At 40.1% G+C, this 22,455-nt stretch overlaps 2 protein-coding genes across 2 annotated transcripts; one reads left to right on the forward strand and one right to left on the reverse strand.

The window, feature by feature from the left end:
- Positions 1 to 1,227: 1,227 nt before the first annotated feature.
- On the reverse strand, positions 1,228 to 9,793 carry LOC140232024 (membrane protein BRI3-like). The gene is given in 6 exon segments (XM_072312175.1): positions 1,228 to 1,716; positions 3,130 to 3,246; positions 3,249 to 3,322; positions 9,642 to 9,661; positions 9,664 to 9,775; positions 9,777 to 9,793. Coding segments are annotated over 6 exon segments (636 nt in total). The 3' UTR covers positions 1,228 to 1,420.
- Positions 9,794 to 16,678: 6,885 nt separating this feature from the next.
- On the forward strand, positions 16,679 to 22,222 carry LOC140232188 (uncharacterized). The gene is made up of 2 exons (XM_072312326.1): positions 16,679 to 16,692; positions 20,389 to 22,222. The coding sequence occupies exon 2, from the start codon at positions 20,648 to 20,650 to the stop codon at positions 22,220 to 22,222; it is 1,575 nt and encodes a 524-aa protein (XP_072168427.1). The 5' UTR covers positions 16,679 to 16,692; positions 20,389 to 20,647.
- The last annotated feature ends 233 nt before the right edge of the window (positions 22,223 to 22,455 follow it).

A 22,455-nucleotide genomic window follows, 5' to 3' on the forward strand; every position in this document is an offset into this window, starting at 1 on the left:
AATAATCATAAAAACATAAAGAAGAAAAAGATTGGAATGTAAGCTGTTTTACATTTTTATAAAATACAATCGAGCACAAAAGATATGCAGTTTTACGCAAGGGTAAACTGTGTTATATATACTGTACAAGGGGAAAATACAGTGGCGGATTCAGAGGGGGGCGCAACCGGTGCACGCCCCCCCCCCTTTATTTTTCCTTAAAAACAAAAGAAATAAAAAGAAAAAATGAAATAAAACCCAGAAGTGGCACCAGAAATAATTAGTCACGCCTCCCCCCCCCCCCCCCCCCTTTACAGAATTCCTGGATCCGCCCCTGAAATAGAGTTACGCAGATAATCTGACATTATTCTAAAATGTAGAAGTGAAAGTATGCACTATAGACTAGAGCATGGTTACCTAGCTTGCTACCATGTACAGTATTTCTTTTTACTCTTTAGAGAAAGGAAGTGAAAGTCTCTGGCATGACTGTCACAAGACAAATAAATTCCTTGCAACTGATTGACAAATTGCCCTGCATCGACGTAAATAAGCACTGAATTGATCAGTGTTTTAGTAGTAGCCATGATAAAAAATCATGGGCGTACATACTGGAGCGGGATTCAAACCCACGACCTCCTGATCACCGGACAGGCGTCATCTCCACTAGACCACCGAGCTTTCGCCCGACAGCAAGTGTTGGTTCTAATCCTTAAAGCATGCAGCGGGTACTGCGTATTTTTTTTAAACAAATTCCTTCTATAAAATATTTTGCTGGTCCAGCTTAGTAAATATTTTCACACGTACCCAACATGGCGAAAAGTCAAAAAAGAAAAGAAGATGTAACCAAAGGTGGAGATGAAAACTCATGCATATATGTGCATGAAGGTGGTACAAACGGGTATCTGAGATATCATCTAGATATCTCTGCATTACTTGAGCTGCTTGCGACTACAAAATTGATCATATTTGACCCAAAATTAGTATGTTTATACTGGGTAAATCATTCTCCTGACTCTAAACAAATGCCACCAGTCACACAGTATACGAACGCATCTATAAGTATGGCAATGGCTAATGTTCCTTTGTCTCAAAACATAAAAGTTTAAATCCTTATAGTGCTATAGCGCTGTCATGTGTATCAATTAAAACTGTGAGGAAAAAATTAGAGTCTGAACATTTTCCTCTTCTTCAATGTGAATGCAGACTTTATAAAAAAAGATATATATATATATAAGACAAATATATATTCTTTCATGATTGCCCTTTTTTTAAATGATTGAGAACTCCATGAAATAAACAGATGGCCATGGTACCACACAGTTCATTGCTGACATACAATGTAGGCAGTATACAAATAACATTTACTCAGTGTGGGAGTGAGTTTTCATGCACTTCTCAATCCAGTAGTGAATAAAAACTAAATCAAAATTAAAAACGAAGTTTATCCAAAGACGGCACCGCAATTCGGACATCTCCTCTGCCTCATTGCCAGGCAGCAGAGTATGCCGAAGGGGAAGAACAGGATCGCGCAGCAGACACCTAGCAGTGTGAAATCGTCCTCCAGAATGCCCACGCGGCAGGCGGGGCAACCGCCCACCACCACGACCTGGGTGGAGTACGTCGTCGTCGTCACCTGCTGGGCCGCCACCGGTTGCGGCGGGACCGGGTAGTACTGGGGACCGTTCGGGGGCTGTGGGTAGCCGCGCTGAGGCTGACCTACTATGGGATATCCTCGAGCTGAAAGGGTGGACCACAGACATATGTGACTGATGAAACTAGTGAAGACAACGTTCAAGGGTACAATTTGTAAGTAAGTGGATCTTAACTAGAACACAATCCTAATTCTTAGTTCGCTAAATTGAGCCACACCCTGGCAGGATGCATGGGAGAAAATCTAAAAAATCAAGGAACAGTACAGGAGAAATGTGACATTGTGGCTGAAAGTTATAACCATTCCCTTCATATTCACTGAATTACCGGTATCTGGTGTATTCTACTTCATAGGTGTGCTTTGAAGATTATACTTGAAGATTTAAAATACAACAAAGCTTTTTCATGACATAGGTAAATAGTAAAATAGAAGATAGTAAAAGCCATGGTAAAATGGAACCTTGTTATATCGGCAGATGTCATGAGATACCTGACATAAAAGAGCAATTTTGTGAGTTCCATTTCTGTAGTACATTCCTTTTGTTTTTATCCCTGATATAAAGAGATATCTGGGCCCCATTTCATAAAAAGTTGATATGATAGCAACTCTTGCTGGAATGACAATTGTCATGGTAATGACAAGAACCCAGCTTCCTGATTGGTTGTTGCTATGGGAAGTTGCCATTCTAGCAAGAGTTGCTATCATATTAACTTTTATGAAATGGGGCCCTGATGTAAGGGAGAGATTTCAGTGGTCCCAAACAGTCTTGTTATAACAAGGTTTCCCTACGACTAAGACCCCGTTTACAGTGCGGGGCCGGGCTCGGCCGCGGCCGAGTCCGGCCTCAATTGCGCGGCCGAGCCTCGCAATTTTGTCCGTTTACACTGCTGGGCTCGGCCGCGCTTTTGATTCAAACCTTTCAATATTTTGTCGTAGTGGCGCTCTGCTTGTAAACAAACGCAATTTGGTATTGTCTGGTTTTCAGACCCTTTGCCAAATGAATTCCGTGGCGACGAAGTCGCCGTTCGGGCAAATTCCTTTGCCGAAGGAAAAAATCCTTTGCAGGACAAAACCACCTTAAATTATACTAGTTTTCGACGTTGAGGGGGTTAATATCCTGAATAGCGAAAGATACAGGCAGAGGGTTTGGAAGCCAGACTAAAATTGGCCGCGCAATTGGCCGCGCATTTGGCCCAGTTTGCGTTTACACCAAGAAGAGGCAGGGCTCGGCCGCGGCTCGGCCGCGGCCGAGACCACCTCCAGAGCGAGGCCAAATGCGAGGCCAATTTTGGCCTCGCATTTGGCCTTTTGCGCGTTTACACTGAAGCGGGGCTGGGCTCGGCCGCGGCTCGGCCGCGGCCGAGCCTCGCACTGTAAACGGGGTCCGAATTTCTAGCCAGCTCTGCTGGTGGGGAGATCTGCACAGACACACTGATCAATAAAATGATTTTTTTTTTTTTCATATATTGAACTCATAATGAGCATGAAAGACTACTCACAATCCACAGCTATTGAGCCATATGACGGAGGAGGCTCATCCTTTAACGGGGCGTAGGGTGGTGGTTTCCCCACTGTTCCTGCATTCAAAGTTGGTACTGACGAAGAAGACATCTTGTTGTCCGATTACCGGGTATCTGTCTACTCAGCTTTAATGCGAAACCCCCATTCAGCACTTTGAACAGACCTGTAAACCTGTTGGAGGAATGACACATGTACATTGTAGGTGAGCGTGATCGTACATTGATTTAGCACCCATGTCTTTTTCTCACAGTATATGTGTGCTGTAACAGATTTTATCAAATGTCATCCTCTCTTTTCAAGATCACAACTGCTGATCTACATTTTTCCCAACATGTCTTTTGAAAAAAAAACCCTGTAGATCAGCAGTTGGGATCTAATAAATACAGTTGAACCTCTCGTATCCGGACAAGTCGGGACCGGGGCTCGTCCGGATAAGGGATTTGGCCGGATACGGGAGACTCAATGCTTTATACATGTAGAGTCTACATATACATACACATGTACTGATGTAGCCCATTGTAGTACCACATGTAGTAATGTGTATACTGCAACCTTTTCATTGTTACACACAGTAACAGACCCCAAAATAGAGGTTCGTGTTTGCAAGAATGAAATCATTTTCTTTTATAAATTCTTGGGATGATTTACCTAAATAATTATTAAGAAATGTATTCGTTGGGAATCACCCTTTCCTCCCGTAATTATTAAAAAAGATTAAAAAAATCACGGCGAGATTGCGTCCGGATAATAGAGAGATCCGGATAAAGGGAGGCCGGATAATAGAGGTTCAACTGTATAGAGAGCAACATTGATAAACTCTGTTGCAGCTCATCTCTTCCCTTTCTGCATGAGTAATCTCTTCCAGCATAATACATACATCACACTCACAGCAATTCATTACAAAGAGAATGTTGGCTTTACTTCCTTTGTCCATGAAAAATTCCACTGGTCTTGAAAACTGTGATTGTCCTCTACAGTACCTGTGTAGCATTTTGATTCACAAATGTGTACATTGTATCTAGTATGATGCACAGTGCTTTGTATATGTGCATGTACATACATGTACATTAGTGATATTGAATCACCATTGTAAAGCAAGTGTTCCTGCAATATCCATTGAAAGCAACATAGCATTTTTATGAATACAGTATACAGTTCCTATCTTACATCATATGACCTTTAAATGCTGGAAGAATTGCCAATTACAATTATATGTATACGTATATGTGTGACATTGTAAATATCTGCATCATTTCAATTTGTGGGATCTACCAACGTAGATGATTATGGCATTTCCAGTCATTGGGCTCTTGTTTACTAAAAAATTTACATATGCAATGTATATGATTTCTTAATAAAAAACAAGCATGCAAAAAAAAAAAAAAAACCCACAACAACAACAAACACTGAAGCCAGAGCTTTCATATCATATTCAAATATTGAGGAAGATTAGAATAAAGTAACAGCACATGAAAATGGAGAATAAGCAGGGTGATTTAATGCAGTGCTAAATTGGTACATGTATGATAAACATTATGATTATCACACATGACATTTATAATTCACTGTACAGACTGTACACCACAGACTAAGTACAAGTACAGCTGTATTTGATGAAAGCTTTTAGCACTGGTCTAAATTTCATACCCTGATTGTGCTGACAGACACTGCCTGGCAACTAAAACATAGCATCTATACAAATCTAGCCCTCTACCGAAAGATTTGTTTTCACTGCTGTTTAGCTTATCTTCTTCTCCAATACAGGAAAGAGACATCCTCACTAAACCACCAGCCAGAGCTACCAAGTCTCACGCATGGCACTCATTTTTCTCATGCATCGGGAGCATAGGTCAAAGCCAAGGATGAATGTGATAGTTGCAATTGAAGGTATATCCCTTTTGTCTTTCAAAATAAGTAAAAAATAGTCACTTAAGTATGCACCAGATCGCACCATTAAGAGCTAAAAATTGAAAAAGCTCTGTACTGTGCTCCTGGTCCCCTGCTCTGTCGCTTCGCTCCCTCGTTCGTGCGCATGCGCTCGCGCTGAGGATGTCAAGTAATGAAAATCTCATGCATAAAAATTTTGGGAACTTGGCATCTCTGCACCAGCCAGTGTCATTATCATATTAATATTTCATCACAACATCAGTGGCACACAAGAAGATTGTCTAAGAATTAGTTGCGTCACACTGTGCTCACCAGATTTTAGGCAACCTTTAGCAAAATCATCATCAGTATGGAGAAGGCTGGTTGCATTGAACACACCTCAATATTCTACTGTTAGATTTGTCTGATCTACTGAGGTGCTCAGCATGGTTGCTAACAAACTACTACTGTACTTAAGAAACTTATGAAGGCATGTCATGGAGATGTTTGGATCAAGACAAGGGTCACAGTCAGAATTCTGGCATGGAAATCACCTTGTCTCAAGCCTTTGGCTTTCTTTGTGAACTCCCGGACACACTTTACACTGTATGTATTTCTATTTTTATGATTATCAATGAAGTGAACTGAATTGAATTGAATTGAATTATGAGAATAGCTCTTTACTACACTCCCCATTTAGTACCAGTACATCACAAACACTCACAACTACATAAAGAGTAAGTATTCAGGCCATCGTACAGTCGCTGGAAGTAATGTCACATGACCACAACAGAAACTGAACACTACATATGTATACTAGAAAGCTAAACTGGAATGCTGGAAGATTGCCTTACTTCAGGATCTAACTTTCTCCCTAACTATTGCCTGTAGGTATCTGTCATGTGCTACACATTTGAAATCCGGTGATCAGTAACTTTTTTTTTTTTTTAAATTCAATGTGGTTTATTGTGCAAATATAAAAGAAATAATAATAATAATCCAGCAGCTCAAAGGCCGATACGGTTGCTTTACATCAGACACATAAAAATGAAATTAAAATGACACCGATAGTATAAGCACACGTGAAAAAAAAAAAAAAAAAAAGATATTATACACATCAGACCTGAGCATCAATACATGGGATAGGTGAGAGTATTGCACAACAGGTAAGGAGATGTATACAGTATGTACGTGTATAGAGAATAACAAATATGGCAAGATGGAGAAGAGCGGGCAAGGAAGTAAAAATGTAGAGGTGGGTAAATAATTTCAATGCCCAAAAGCATGAGAACTAAAAGTAAAGAATATGATATCGACACAACATCAAGCGGAAATAAGTAAGTTATCATACCAAGTTATCATACCAAGTCTGTAAATCATTAAAAAAAAAAGCAGGATAGGAAACGGAAATAAATTCAAACAGTGGAAAAGGAGACAGAATTTTGATATAAAATTGAGGGGGGGGGGGAACCTAAAAATTATTGCCAGTTGACTTATACAAATTTCAATAACATTCAAAACGTAAAAAACATTAAAAAATTAAATAAATAAACAAAAGATGAAGGAAAGCAACGTGTTTCCCACGGTTAATGAAAGAGGAAAAAAGCCGATTGAGATGGCACAAAATATGACAGATGACCAGACAAGCGAATGCAGAATCGTATCTAAAACTAAAAAAAAGTAAAAAAAAAAGAAAATTCACATTATATCATATCACTCTTACAAATGTCTTCCCTTGACCACGTTGACCTTAAAACATCCAACTGCAGTTCAACCCTTCCAAACCTCGCTATTTAAACATTATTATTAATGCAACCATCTCTATAAATCATACATAAAAACAACTCAAAATCTAAATAACTCTACACTTTAACCCTCTCAAGGTCATCCATAGATGGCACCACCAACCCCAACACACAAATAATGTATATAAAATACATTAAAATCAAAATTTCCCTCTGCAATTTCATATCATTTCACATATCACTGTCATATTTTGCTATGCGTATATTAAGATAAAACAACTCAAACTCCAAATGATCTCTTCCTCGGACTTTTCCTATGAGGGCGCTATTCGATACAACACACACAAAAGTTTTTTAAAAAATGCATTAGAGCCATGATATTTGTCAAACCTTCATATACACAGCCCTGTTGATGTACAAAAGTGTCGCCAAGAGTTTCGCATGGCATATGGTCAGGCTACATGATTTCATGTTGAGGTAATTTCCATTTCAGCAAGTGATTGTGGCATGGCGTTGGCTAATAAAGAAGGCTCTGCTAAACATATCATAGCTCTATGTGATTACATATCATTACAGATAACTGTTTGATTATTTTGACTATATCAATTATTTTCAGGCAAAGCACTGTTCTGGCCGACAATTCAAAGGTGAAAGATCATAGTATTAAAGACCTTTCAACTGTCAGTCCAAAAAGCCAGACAAATTGCAATATTGGGATTATACTCTTAAGAACACCTTGTGAGCAGGGGCATATCCAGGAATTCCATGAAGAGGGGAGAGCACCTTTACAAAATTAAAGGGGGGCTCACACACCTCCACCCCCCCCCCCTTTTTTTTTTTTTTTTCTATTTTAACAACAATAAAGGGGGCGTGGGACTGGTTTGCCCCTGCCTACATGTAGATCTGCCACTGGTGAGGTACCTACCGTAGCAGTCAAAGCCCTCACCAAATGTTGATTACACTCCACTTATTGTAGTGGGTCTGTTCACACCCAAGTATACCGTATAGCATAAGACTCTCTGAGTATAATTATAAGCGCTTGATAGCCGACAACCCTGTACAGAGTGCACTGTAGATGGCCCTTCATTAGGCCCAGTCTGAGTAGTAAAAGGGGGTAAAACTATTTAAGCAGGCCTTGTCATTCTGTTTCCTATTAGGATGTTATCCCTGCTCGACAACAGGGCACCTGATTAACCTGACAAAATTTGGCACCTACTAGGCAGTAAAAAACAATGTAGGCTACTTCACGACCACCACATCAGTAAATCATCGCATGGTCATCTCAATGTATAATCTGTGTCTAAAAATTAGCCCTGGTAGTACAGCAACAGGGCTGTGAATAGTTAAGTGTCTCAAAGTGTTCTAACTAACTGAAGCTACAGCTTTACCGTCTTAAGTGTAGGTCCTAGATTGGACAGAAAGATCCGATCTGTCTGTCCGGAGGAGTCTTTTATATTTATTGACGTTATCACTCTCCTCTGTAGGAGGAGATCCATGAAGCCAGACGCAGTCTCCATGGAACATATCCCCGACGACCAGATACAGACCGATCTTTTGGTCAAGCCCTCTATAGATTAACTGCGACCAGCCCCAGCGCAAAGCACAGTATAACTGTGCAAAGGAGCGCCCCTGTATAACACAGCATAACTGTGTGAACGAGCACCCCGAGAGGTTAGCCCTAGACAGACTTAAAGTAGGACCCATCATTTATTCAAGACCCCCTCAGTTTAGTTACTCCATGGGAAACAACACACTAAGTAGAGTCGATCATCACTCATACCTTGGAGTTGAGTTGACATCGGATCTGTCTTGGACCATGCATATCAACCAAGTAATCAACAAAGCCAACCATCAGCTTGGTCTACTGAGAAGGAATTTGTACAGTTGCGACATACAAACCAAAGCCATAGCTTACATCACCTTGGTACGCCCACTCTTGGAATACTGTCACGCACTTTGGGACCCAAGTCAACAAAACAACAAACGAGCAATTGAAAAGATCCAAAAAAGAGCTGCAAGATTTGCATGCAACAATTATGACAGATCAGCTAGCGTAACAAATATGATGAAGCGACTGGAATGGGAAAGCCTCGAGAGACGTAGAATCAAATCTCGCCTTCTCGTCATCTATAAAGAGACCCAAGGATTAATCCCCAGCAATATTAAACATTTACAAAGCTCCAGTTCGACTAAGAGAAAATCAACCACAAGGCACTCCTCCAAGAAATCTGTGTACGACCATATAAGAGCAAATAAGAGCTGCTACCGGCACTCTCTAGGGTCCTATACACCCAAGGACAATCCCCCAGTGGAACAACCTCCCAGATAATGTAAGAGAAGCTTCTACAATCCAAAAATTTAAAGACCTTCTTGAAAATATCAAGTTTGAATAAGATATGCCTCCGACTCAAGCATATATTGCTACCTACATGTACATGTACGGGATAGCCACACCAGGCGTTTGTACATCAACGATATCAAGATCAAGATCAAGATTATGGGTGGGGCTTCATGAATCATGTTCACTTCTAACGTCAAGTTCCAACTTTTAACATCTTAATCAATGTTATTATTGTTTTACACCTGGCTGGCTGGGGTAAATGACAACACTTAGAATAAATTTACTTGATTTCTGGCACTTTTGCTGGTGTATCATTACAGTTAACCGTGATTCTACAATCCGATTAAAATGTTTAGCTTGTTTCTTTTGCGGATATTCCTCTAACTGTAACTTTAAATCAAGTCTCACTAGCGTATAGCGCTAGCACGACCGACCTCGCTCATGCTCAGCGGCTTGCCAGCGGAACACCCACCCGAAGACTGAGGCGCAGGCTGAAGCTTCACGCTGCAGTCCAGCACTGCACCGAGCAAAGACTCACCTGTAAATCTCCGATACGGATATGTGACAGACAAAATTAATTTAATATAGTAGCTGAGAAGTGCAGAAGAAAAGTCAGCAGTCTGTGTATCGGAACATAATGTCACTGGAACAACCATGAAAAGCTGACATTCGCATTTGAATGTGTATCATACGCTTTATCGCATCCGGTCACCTCGGCTTGGCTTTGCAGTTGGCACTCACATACGGTCACGAGATAAATTCGTACAGTAAAGTATTACCGGAGCGCACTAGCACTACATTGTATGTCGATCCTATTCTGCTTTCCAGACCCTTGCCAACTGTACTCCTTTTACGAAATGCGTCCTTCGCGGTGACGAAATCGCCGTCCACGATGAAGTCGCTGCCTTTGCTTTGTGCAGGACCACTGAGGTCAGTGGACCATCCAGCTAAACCTGCTCCTTCTTTTGTCGTTAGACAGTATTAATATTCTGGGAAGGAAATTAGTAGTAAGAGACAGTCTGGAAATCAGACTAGGCAATCCCAAATCCCGAACCGTGACATCATTGACGAGATACTGAGCATAGTAGCAATCAAAGTACACTGTTGTAGTTATTGTTGCTGCATGCCAGTTCTGCTGCTGATTCCAACCACCCGGACAATGTAACTTTTTGGAGCACAGTGGTGCATTGTCTGTTCGTATACAAAGAAGATTCCAACCACCCGGACAATGTAACTTTTTGGAGCACAGTGGTGCATTGTCTGTTCGTATACAAAGAAGTTTCTGTTCAAAACTTGCCTTAGCAATAGAGGCAATGATAATGATATGATCAGGGAGGTACCTCCCTGATATGATAAACCTCAACTAAGATATCGACAAAAAATTAATTTCCGAATATTTCATCAAAAGTATGGATCCAATTCCCACGTAATTTCAATTCTATGAATGCAAAAAGTTCTCTCATCCCTAGGTGTTTTTTTGTTTGTGTGTGTGTGTGTGTGTGTGTGTGTGTGGTTTGTTTTTTTTGTTTTTTTTTTTTTTTGTTTTTTTTTTTTTTTGTTGTGTTTGGTTTTTTTTTTTTGGGGGGGGGGGGCATGAGCTATATCCTTATGCCCCGCCCCATAATTCTCGAGATGTGAGGAATTTTCTTGCTCTTTTGATAGATAATCATATTGTCCAAATATTTCACCTATCCTCGCGTTAAGAGGGAATAACACCCCTCCCACACCCTCCCCGCTCTGACTTTTTCCAAAGGTAGAATTTATTGAAACATTTTGAAACACTGTAAATATTATGATAATGTGGTTATACCTGAAAGTTAAAGCAATTGTTAGCAAGATTTGGGTTAGACTTAGATTTGTTCTAAGAACCATTTTCTTACAAAACAACAGAGATCACGGATATATTTCACAGAAAAACATTAATCATCACACGTTCTAAAATGTTGTCAAATAAGTCTCCTGCTCAAATTTTATTTATAACGTTTTGTTGATACCTCAGAGAGAGAAGACTAATTTTTGTCATTATTACATGAGCTGAAGTGGATTTTGTCATTTGCCGATTGCAAATCAACACCAAAGTGAAAGTCTCACAGAGACAATAAAAAGCCAGTTGTTGATTGGCTTGCCCTCGCCATAGGCAAGAAAGTAAGACTGTGTGAAGGCATAAGGGATCACTGAATTCTTTTCGAACTAGGCTGTTCTTTCTCCACCATTGAACAGCAATAGAATAAACCTCTTTGGCCATACTAGTATTCTTCTTTTGCTCTGTGATATGCACCTATAATCTAACATTCCACCGTTTTCTATCTGTAAAGTCTACCAAAGAGGCTTAGTTTCAGGGTCTATGCCTGATTTGGATTACTGGTAGCCCATTGTCGGTCGTGAATAGACATGGCCAGTAAATCACCACAGAGGGCGTTCTCCTCTTCTGGTGATAAACGGTGCTGGCAGCCAACGTTGCAGTCCCCATCATCACCAGAAGAGCCTTGTGATGAGAGGAGTTCTTCGTCAGAGGGGGATATATGATTGGACGATTCTTCCTTGACGTCATCATCACATCCCAAAACATCGCGCCATCCTGTGAAGAACACGACTTCTGGCTCCTTTGGCTTTTGTGGACGAACTGCTCTTTGTTGATCATACCAAAGACTTCGCTTGGGTCTTCGGATGAAGGATCGACGGCACTTGAAGAGTTTTCTCGATGCAGCAATCCTTGTGCTGTGTCCGTCGTGAATGTCGCCATTCTCCATCTCTCGCTGATGACGACGTTTGTTTAGACGAATATCTCGGCTGCGACGGACAAACCTTGGTCTACATGAAAAGTCGTCATCATCAGAGTTTAAATCAGGGTGGATTGTGGATTCGACATCAGACGATCGCTGAGATTCATCCTCACCTTCTTCTTGCAGAGAATTAATTGATCCTCTCTCCCCATATCTATGGGATGACGATTGTGTCGAAGGTGACAAGGCAATGGTCCTTGGTCCAAAATCGACCGCAACTGCCGAAACGATTTCCTCTGAAACGTTTGGCAGCCGAATGACTTGATAATCGACTAAAGATTCGCCTTGCTGATGTCCTCCGTCGGACGACGAGCGCTTATTCTGCAGCGTCTTTCGTTTTCTTGGCGAGGCGTGACGTCTGGCATTCTCCGGTAGGCATGGAGGATTTTCCTGTAGATCTACAGCGCCCTCGTCGACCGCACATTTCTGAAGTTTGCTCTCGATCTCAGCGAGATCATCTTCCAACCGACGTTTTTGCTTTCTCTTCGACGCGACGCTCGACTCCAGTCGGGCTTCGAAGAGGAAGGCATCCAGGGACGCAGCGAACCCATTGTCATTGTGGCTAGATGGCTGTTCCTTCGGCATTTTTAATGTCCACAAGAAACGGCCATTAGCAGATTTGGAGCGGGAGAAGTCATCGGATGACTGGACATCCAAGTTGGTCAATTTCTGCCAGCAAACATGAATATACATGACTGTCTTACACAAGTACTTAGTCTAATTCACTAATGTGTGAGGTACACATTGGTGTCACATGTCGGTATCTGTATATGATTTCATACAGTTTATTAGATGTAGTTATATTATTTGAAATAGTGAGAAAAAAAAGAAAGTGTTTAATAAAATCATTAAAAATATATCAAAGCATATTTTCAAAGAGATAATTTACATATGCCAATTATATCTGCGAGGGTCATCCCTATAGTTAACCCATTTTGTGCCAGGGACTTTGGACCGTGTGTACAATACTATGGCGTTTTCTGTGCCAATTAGCGGTCAAAACACACAAAGGGTTAATCATTGTGACTACTTTGTCAATTTTATTTGATGCTCACACCAATAGATGACTTCCAAAAAGATCCATAACATTAAACGGAATGGAACATAACAATGATTATTATTCAATTCAATTCATTTATTTCATTCTCATTTTCTTTCCAACAAAACATAACACAAGGTAAATCAGAAAATCCATCATAAGCATGTATACAGTACAAAGTGCGAAGGATTAACGATATACAACAAACTAATAGAGATGAATCATGTATACATACGGGAAAATACAAAGTTATATTTTGAGGAGAAAAAAAAAAGAGAACTGAGAGGTCCACTAAAAAGCAGTGCTTGTAGATTGCGGACCACTCAAGAATTTCTTCCAAAAATACTTACTTCACATACAATTACAAATACAAATTATGTGCCGCCGTCCAGATTATTATACGTGATGTATGTATTACAGACATCTTTTTAAGTCGGAAGTGGCGGACGTGTTGTGTAGCAAAGATGCAAGTATAAAAAATTTTCAGCGAAGAGCTGAATATCACAAATTTTGTGTCCACTAAACTTTCATGCAAGTATTTTCCCGAAAGCCCAATATACTTACTTGGGTCAGGAATCGCTTCTTTTCTGCTTTGGACAGACGGCCGCCGGATTCCAGGGTGGGAATCAGACGGATCAGAGACGGAAAGTGTCGTCTGCGTAAAAAAAAAATAAAAAAAATAAAAAAATAATGAAAATGTCATGTTTATTCTTGAACTCATTTTGAAAAATTAGTGAACAATGATTCCACTGTGTTTGTAATATCGCTGAGAAGAACCCATGCATTAATATCTATTATCATAGGTAATTCTAAAGAAGAGAATAATGTTGGGTCTTACAGGATTATGAAAATTAATGATCAGTCAAATAATTGGGCTCTAAGTTACAACCAGGGATATGAAGAAAAGAACCTTCCCATCACCTTCCCGTTGCAACTGAAAAATCTATAGCGCCATAAAATCATGCAACTGTTCGACCTGCTGTTTTGTATACAAGTACCTCACGTCAGCACAGCATTGTCTGATCAATCTTGTCTTGATCATTACTACCAGACATCTTCAAATATTTAATAGATAGAAATATTACCATCCAAATATAAAATGATGGACACAGGATTGCACTCCAAGAACTATCTACCACGTTTTCTTCAAGATGAATGCTCGCAATTGTTGCACCTGTAGCTGCAAGTCTCATTATTAACACAAATTTATATTCAGCTTCATAGACATTTTCTAGGGCTAAATTTTCATCACCTGATCTCGTCCACAAGCAGTTCTTGGTCAAGAGCTTGCCCAGACTTCCTTCTGAGGATAATCTTGACAGCTCTCTCCAATGAGTGGTCGAATTCGGCCATATTTGGTGCAAAATTATCTTGAAAATGCTCACTGATGCGCATATCGGACAACAATAGTCAAACACAACAAACACTACGCTGTACTCAAGGGATCAGAGAGGGGTACCAGTTGCTAAGCGCACACATGTCTTGCGCGTATATACTTTTACGTCATAATGCGTTATAGTAGACGGCGAGTTGTCACAATATTGGGGTGTTCTCAAAATGTTCTGTAGATTTTGATGTTTTTTGTGCTATTTCCCCTATTTTGGGGGTGCTGAACACGAATCCACCTGTTGCCATTTTTCTAAATGACGTCTTCAGCCGTTACCATGGCAACGAATTATTTTGTTTTAAAAGAACATTTATTCTTCATTAAACATCATAAAAACTTGCTGTAAACACCAAGATAAGTCAATATAAACATATCTCTTTAATCAAATAAAAAATCACAATTCTTATGTCATGATTACCTCATAGCAATGACGGTTGCCATGGCATACCCATCCACCATAATATTTAAATGGGGAATTTCATTTTTATGTTTCTTATTATGAAAATGAATGAAATTTGTCTTTTTTTAAGTTGAGTGATGATCTATTGCTCTTAAACCATGTAGATAATTTCGGCAATTCAATATTAAGAGTTCTTAGAAGCGACTGAAAATCAGAATTGGAACAAAATACATTGGTGTCATCGGCAAACAGAATATATTGCAGTAACTTAGATGAATTTGTAATATCATTTACATACACTAGAAATAGTAGCGGTCCCAATATGGATTCTTGTGGGACGCCACAGTGTACAGGCAAAACTTCAGAGTTTACCGATTCATAGTATACGTGCTGCTTTCTATTTGATAAGTAATCTTCAAACCATTCCAGTGGAATGCCACGAACTCTATAACAATGTAATTTGCGTAAAAGGATCATGTGGTCAAGAGTGTCGAATGCCTTGCTTAGGTCTATGAACACACCGATGACATGTTTTTGTTCAGATAAAGCAAGGTTCCCTCTTAGCCGAGTTGGAGTCTCGAGTTGTGCCGAGCTGCGCGAGCCTGAACTCGCGTGAACTCGCGTGAACTCGCGTGAACTCACGTGAAATTTGTCAATTTTAATGCGCTGCGCATGTGATCTACGAGGCAACATCGAGTTTACTATGATAGCTGTACGAGTGGGTCTTGTTTAGAGGCTTGGTCTTCTGACTGCCTCTGTAGCTCATCACGGATGATCTCTTCTGTTTCTACTGTCTCTTCCTGTTCTTCTACCTCTACTTCTACCATTTCTTGATTGAGCTCCATTTCCTTCTCCGGTTTTTTCTTGGATTTCTTGAGCCGAGGTATGTTTTTGTCTTATGCTTTACGTAGTTCTAAAAATGTAATGGCAATTACCTATTTGTGCACGTGCACGTGCGTTTAGGGTTGAATGAATGTATTCTGTCTTGAAAACGCTGAGGAAATGTGAAAAATTTCATATAAATAGGTCAGTGCAATGCACTCTGAATAAGCTAATTCAAAACTCGTTGTAAGTCGCAGAGCTCGATCTAAACTCGCGCTTAGCTAAAGGGCAATTCCCCCTTACACATAATAGTAGAGTCGTAGTGCTCATATCGCACTCTTCAAAACTCGAGCAGAACTCGCGTATATACTTGAAGGTGGCGAGTTACGAAGAGTTCATCGCGAGCTTCGTACGAGTATTGAGAGTTTGTTACGAGTAGTACGAGTATATTACGAGTATAGACGAGTTCAGCACGAGTTACTTCGAGTTGGGGAAAATTTTGAACATGTTCAAAAATTTTGGAACCACTCGCGAGTTCAATCGACACTGTCGTACAATTGGGCTAGTGCCATATCTGTAAATGAAATTTCCTGAAACCATATTGGTCTTGGTTCAGTATATCATTTTGTATCAAAAATTCATACAGTCTGTTATAAGCAAGCCTTTCTATGACTTTATAAATACTAGGAAGAATAGAGATAGGACGCTAATTCGAGACAAGAGAGGAGTCATCTTTTTTTTTTTGTATATTGGAATAACTTTTGCAATTTTACGTACGCGCGTTCGGAAATATACCAGTTGAGAGCGACAAATCACAAATAATAATTATGTACTAAAGGTGTCAATATACTCCCAACAATTTGCTTTAAAAGAGACGTGCTCATTTCATCATGACCGCTTGTATAACTTGATTTTAAAGAATGCACAATATCAAGGATCTCACTAAAATCTGTTGGTTTTAAAAATAATGAATTATCGTTTGGCGTGCCTAAATACTGCGAGAAATCTGTCTGTGTATGATCGATTTTTGAAGCTTAATTGACTAGGACCTACATTAACAAAGTACTCATTATCCATTGTGGGAGACCAAAGCCTATCAGGGTTGATGGGAAAAGGTCCTAAAATAAATACAAGACTTTCACAACTTAAAAAATACGGGTACAAAATATATAGAACACAAAATGGTATTTGCAATCAAAACGGGCTGAAGAAGGACAAGGGTAAAGAGTAAAGTACTGGCAGAATATACAAAACTATGTTGCTATGTACGGAACAGTGTGCGTCTACAGTTGTTTCTGAACTGCTGCAATGATTTGCAGTTTTTCAGTTCATTGTGTGTTGATGAAAGTGGAAAAAATTCAATAGAAAATTTGATTATTTGACAGAGGTAGCACCCTTCTGACTTACAGGTGTCAAAAGAGCCTCGTATCACGATTACAGGAAAGAAATTATTTAGGATTAATCACTTCATACATTTATTATTATTAGATAGAAAACTCGTTGGGTATTCTAAACGCTATTTCACGATGCTAACTCATCGTTTGGTCAGTGAAGTTTCAAATGTTTTGTTTCCCACCAAACATGCCCACAGAATCACTTTCTCTTCGATTCTTGCTTATTTCCTGTCAGGGACTTCCAAGACATAATTTTCACGCAAGCTGAAAGAAAGCACATATCTTGTGTAACTCAGGTTGCTATAGCGTTACTCAAATGAAAAGCAAAGTCCGACATTGATGTCATGAACGGTGTATAGACCTAGGACGCCAATTGATTACATGAACACTCTTAAAACAGTTAAACGACAAGAGTTTCCTAAATGCGTTCGTCTCAGATTCCTCCTGTTATGCATGTCCTGATCGTTGTTGTATATAGGCTACTCCTTGTACATAACGACCGTTACAAACGACCGTAATTCATATCATTCTCTTTCCAATAAATTTGCCAAAGTCAATGTCGCAAATGTACGAGGCGATATTACAATGATGGGCTGTGATTTTCAGATAGACACACAGTGGGGGAAAAACCCGCTGCTATAAACAGTGTACAGGGTCACAGTGAAAAGGTCATGATGAGCAGCGACACTCCTTTATGATAGCTGCTCGAATATCCAGACCGTTTTGGGAGTGCTTTGTATAAATAATCTGCCTTTCGTTTCGCTGACTCCTCATACTTTGTCCATGTCTTTAGAAATAAGACGACATTCAGTTGAAGTCGTGTTCGCACCGTCCTACAGGCTGAACAGATTACAGGTTGTACTCACAGAACTCAAGAGTTCTGTGGTTGTACTTCGGAGCCAGAGGCAAATCAGCAATATTGAACCCGGAAGTAGGCCCTACAGCATACTTGGTAAGCATGCGAAACGATAATCACACACGCATGTTGCTTGTGTGTGACGCGTATAGTTTTACATTCATGATAACTAAAATATGCTTAGAATTGATTCTTCCCTGTTATTTTGTTTGTTTAACATTTTTGTTGTTTGCTGTTCTGTTTAACTTGTTCAATCCCACAACCTATATTAGAATATTAGTAATATATTTAATAGTTTGCCGCACAGAAAAGCTGGCGTAAACCTTTTCATGACTATGGTATTTGATATATTATATTAGTCATTGTCTCCGTTGGAAATAAATCAATGTCTAACGATCTTATTACAAATCTATGCAAAAAGATAGGAGGTTAGCGATTTAGGAGACATGAGTAGAACTTGGCACAAGTCAGATCTCTTTAGGACTTCCTTTTTTTTCCCCTTCTTTTTATCGTGTTAACGTGTGGCCCGCTAAATCACTTTCTTTTCACAACTTGGACTGAAACGCGCGGTAGAAGTGTCTATTTATGCTTGTAGAATGTTTGTAACTCGATGATAGTGTCTGCAGATAAAGAACAAATAAATTGGTCTCAATGATAATACTGTTGGACATATTCCCTTTCTTTGACGCTAAACAGCTCTTCAAAGGTTGTTATAATGACAGTGGAAAATTAGGAACATAAACAATGTTAGATAGCACATTAATTGTCATGCTTGTGTGGGGAAAATGGTTGATAGAGTTACATCTCGGGACGCTTATATCCGTCTACAGTGCTTGATGTCGACGTCCGTCTCTTTTTCTTTGTTCTCTTTCTTTGGGGACACGTGTTACTTTACTCTTGGTATCAAGGATATAATTGCTTTATGCCTCAAAGAATCATTGTGGAGATTTCATGACCTAAACTTGAAAGCTAAAAGCAGAAGTTGGACGAAAGCGCATCTTTGTCACTGCTCTGTCAATATTCTTTCTCTTTTTGCTCTTTTGTCGGGGGGGGGGGGTGGGGGTCAACTACTATTTAGATAAACATATTCTCATCACAAATGAAACGATGCTCTCCTGGACGTAAATGATGTAAGCATCTCTTTGTAAAGTTCGCACAAGATAGCACTAAGTGTTCAAGCACAAAGTGGGTTATTAACCGATAATGGCTGCAGAGAGAGAGAGAGAGAGAGAGAAAAGGAAGCCAATTGTGGCCATCAAATCGTTCACGTAGTCTCATTTCTCTTAATGCCTCTCTTAATGCCAAATTCATAATATTATGGCATGCGCACAAACCTATAGTTATGAGACAAGTCCACAGTAACTGCTTAGATCACGACCGATTGCCTTCAGCCACTGAAGTATATTTAAGGACTGGATGATCTTTCCTCTCTATACTCATTTACTTTATTCAGTTTCTCTCTGCACCATTTGTTGATAGATTTGGTTTTTTTTTAACACCGAAGGCTGTTACACTTTCCGATAAAAATACTGCTACCGGTTTTGTTTCTCTACTTGTATTTGATTTATCCAAAGAAGAAATATTTTCTTTGTGCATATTTCTGCTCTTCACGTATGACGTAAAACAATAGAGTTCTCAAAGGTCACAAAAATAGTAGCATGGTCTTATTTACCCAGGGCAGGTTCTTCAGTACTGACACTGTTCGTCCAGAGAAAACTGCCATTATTGTTAATCCAGCATTACCATCATCATACAGTAACCCATTTTACACCTGAGGCAAGAGGGACATCGTGGGTATATACATTTTGTCAATTGACGTAAGCACTTGGCAGTTCTTCGATCTCAGAACCTCCCTTTTAAAGGCAAGAGTCTTATCCGCTATACCAAAATGCCCCACACAATAAAGCAAAAGAAATCAACATCTTCATGCAAATTAAGAAAAACAAACGCCAACTGGGACTATCATTCAATACATGGATATTTCATACGCCTTGAAGGACATGTTGTTACATGAAATACAGACAGGCAAAGGAATATGCGTTTCTAATGTATTATTTCTTTCATTTCGCTCAGATTCTCGTTGATATTATCTTTTTACATATGGCAACCCGCGGAGGAAATTCTCGCTAGTCACAGCTAGGGTCATGATTAAATTAGTCATAACTCAATTAGCCGCTTAGAATATAATACCTCATAACTTTGTGTGGATGTATTGTAGGTTTCAAAAAAGTAATACTAAATAAATTATTGCATTTATTATAAAGTCGTATACCATCGTATGACAGACTCACGGGTTAACTTGGTGTGGTATCCTGAGACGTTGTGGGATCCATTTGAAATGAGCCGGCATAAATCAGCCATATTGAAGCCGGAAATAACGCATGCTTGGTATACACGATAAACGGTATTCGCAAAAGTATTTTAACTTATTTTACATTACTTTGTTCGATTCAACGAAATCAAAATTCTTTCGACATGCCTCCCATTAACTTTCCCTTTTCTGTCAATACTTCGGCTAGTGCTTGCTGATGTATTTACCTCTATGTGTTCTTGTTGCTGTTATGCAGACAACGACCATTACATGGCAACGTTTCATCAAATCAGCAGCCAGAATCTGGAGTGTCCTATTTGTCTGACACTCTTCAACCAACCGAAATTGCTGGCATGCTCACACACCTTCTGCAAAGACTGTCTGCAACGCATCTTTCAAACTCAGCCCGACCAACAAACTCTAACATGCCCTGTATGCAGAAACGGAACTCCTCTACCCAGTGGAGATGCGAGCAAGTTACAAACAAACGTACCCCTGAGTTCTCTCGTGGACGAAGTGCAAACCAGGAGTCCAACATGCACAGTCTGTGAGATGGACGAAAAACCGCCAGCTGTGTGCTACTGTCAGGACTGTGGGAAATATATGTGTAAATCCTGTGAGACAAGCCACTCTACCTGGACACCGTTCTCCATCCACACAATAGTAGCCATGAGCGAGGTGCTCTCGGGAAAGGTTTCGCTCAAGAGGCGACGAAAGTGTAAGAAACACCCTAATGATGACGAGGAGTGTTTCTGTACCGGATGTCGAGAGTACATCTGCTGTAAGTGCGGGATGCTGAAACATTTGCAAGAGGGACACAAGCTGGAAGAGGCAGCCATCCATGAGGAGAAGTTAATGAAAAATATCAAGGAGTTGAAAGAAAGAGCAAAGTCAAAGAAAACAACCATTGAAAACCATATCGAGTTCATCGAGACACAACGTAACGAAATAACAGATGTGTTGAGAAAGCTCAATGATGAAATCGAAAAGACATACGAGGAATACGTGCAACTATTGTTAGCCAGGAAAGAGGCACTGAAATGTCAAGTGAAACAATGGTCTAAACAATTCGAGAACGAGTTAGAAGCCATGGAGGAGGAGAGTCGGCGAACAATTCGTCAAATGAACGCTATGGAAGATCTGGTAAGTAACGGTATGAAGGTACCGTTAGAGAAAGACGCTTTGTTTGTACACGACACGCTGTGTGAGAACTTGAAGAGCTTTCTGGGACGAGATGATCCTGACCACCAATCACCAAGAGCTGTGACAGAACGAGCTCTGAAGATTTCATTCAGTAAACACGTGAAGGTCAATGAACTTTATCTTGGAGAGCTGAAAGGCATGAAGTGGGATGTGATAGCTGACGTAGAGCTCCCTAGCAAAAATAGCATGAACTGTGTCACTCGTGCACCAGACGGTAAGATGGCGGTGGGATCGTTTAAAGACGGAATGCATTTTTATTCCGCTGATGGCAAGTTACAACAGACAGTGCTGAAGGATGTCATCATCCGTAATATCGGATTCCTGTCTGATGGCCGAAGTGTTGTACGTGGTGCAAATCATATCATGTCACTCTACACTCCACAGTGGGAGAAGCTCGACGTCACGTTCGAGACGGCGAGTTTTGATGAAGGAGGGTACAGTGATCTCACTGTGGATAGTAATGATAATATCTATGTGAGTTACAGGAAGTCCAAAAAGATCCAGGTGTTTGCACCAAATGGTGGTAAGGCAGTCAGGGAAGTAATGTTTGATGGATATACACCTGCGCAAATATTCTCCTTTCGCACCATGGGAAAACTACTACTGCTAAGCTCATCAGCTGTCATGTGCGTTGATTGTAAAGGGAAGAAAAAAATGTTGCATGTCAAAGAGAGAATGTTTGCCTCCCCAGCTATTTGTCGAGATGATTTGGTCATTGTAGCCTGGGTGAAATATGAGGAGGGTCTCGTCAGTATCGATCAATATACGCAAGATTTGGAGTATGTGCAAAATATCGTCACTGATTTCAAAATACAAAAACCAGAGGAAAGAAATTGGTACTATCTCCAAGAGTTTGATAGTGGTGAGATAGCTTTCTGCACTACAGATCGACTCTACTTACTTGATGCGATATTACATGTATAATCATTTTTAACATTACATAATTGATGTGACATGTAATCGTGATCGACAAGTGCTGCATATTGCAAGCTAGGGAAGATAGATTATCTAATGGGCTGTTCTAACTGAATTGTATACTACATCAATGAAGTTTATGCATGTATGGTCTTGGACTTCACATGCGTATATACATGCATACTCAAGTGGCGTATCTAAGGATGAGGGGGGGGGGGGGCAAGGGGGGCACGTGCCCCGGG

This window comes from Diadema setosum, chromosome 8, assembly GCF_964275005.1.
Source record: "Diadema setosum chromosome 8, eeDiaSeto1, whole genome shotgun sequence".
In the NCBI taxonomy this organism is placed as follows: Eukaryota; Metazoa; Echinodermata; class Echinoidea; order Diadematoida; family Diadematidae; genus Diadema; species Diadema setosum.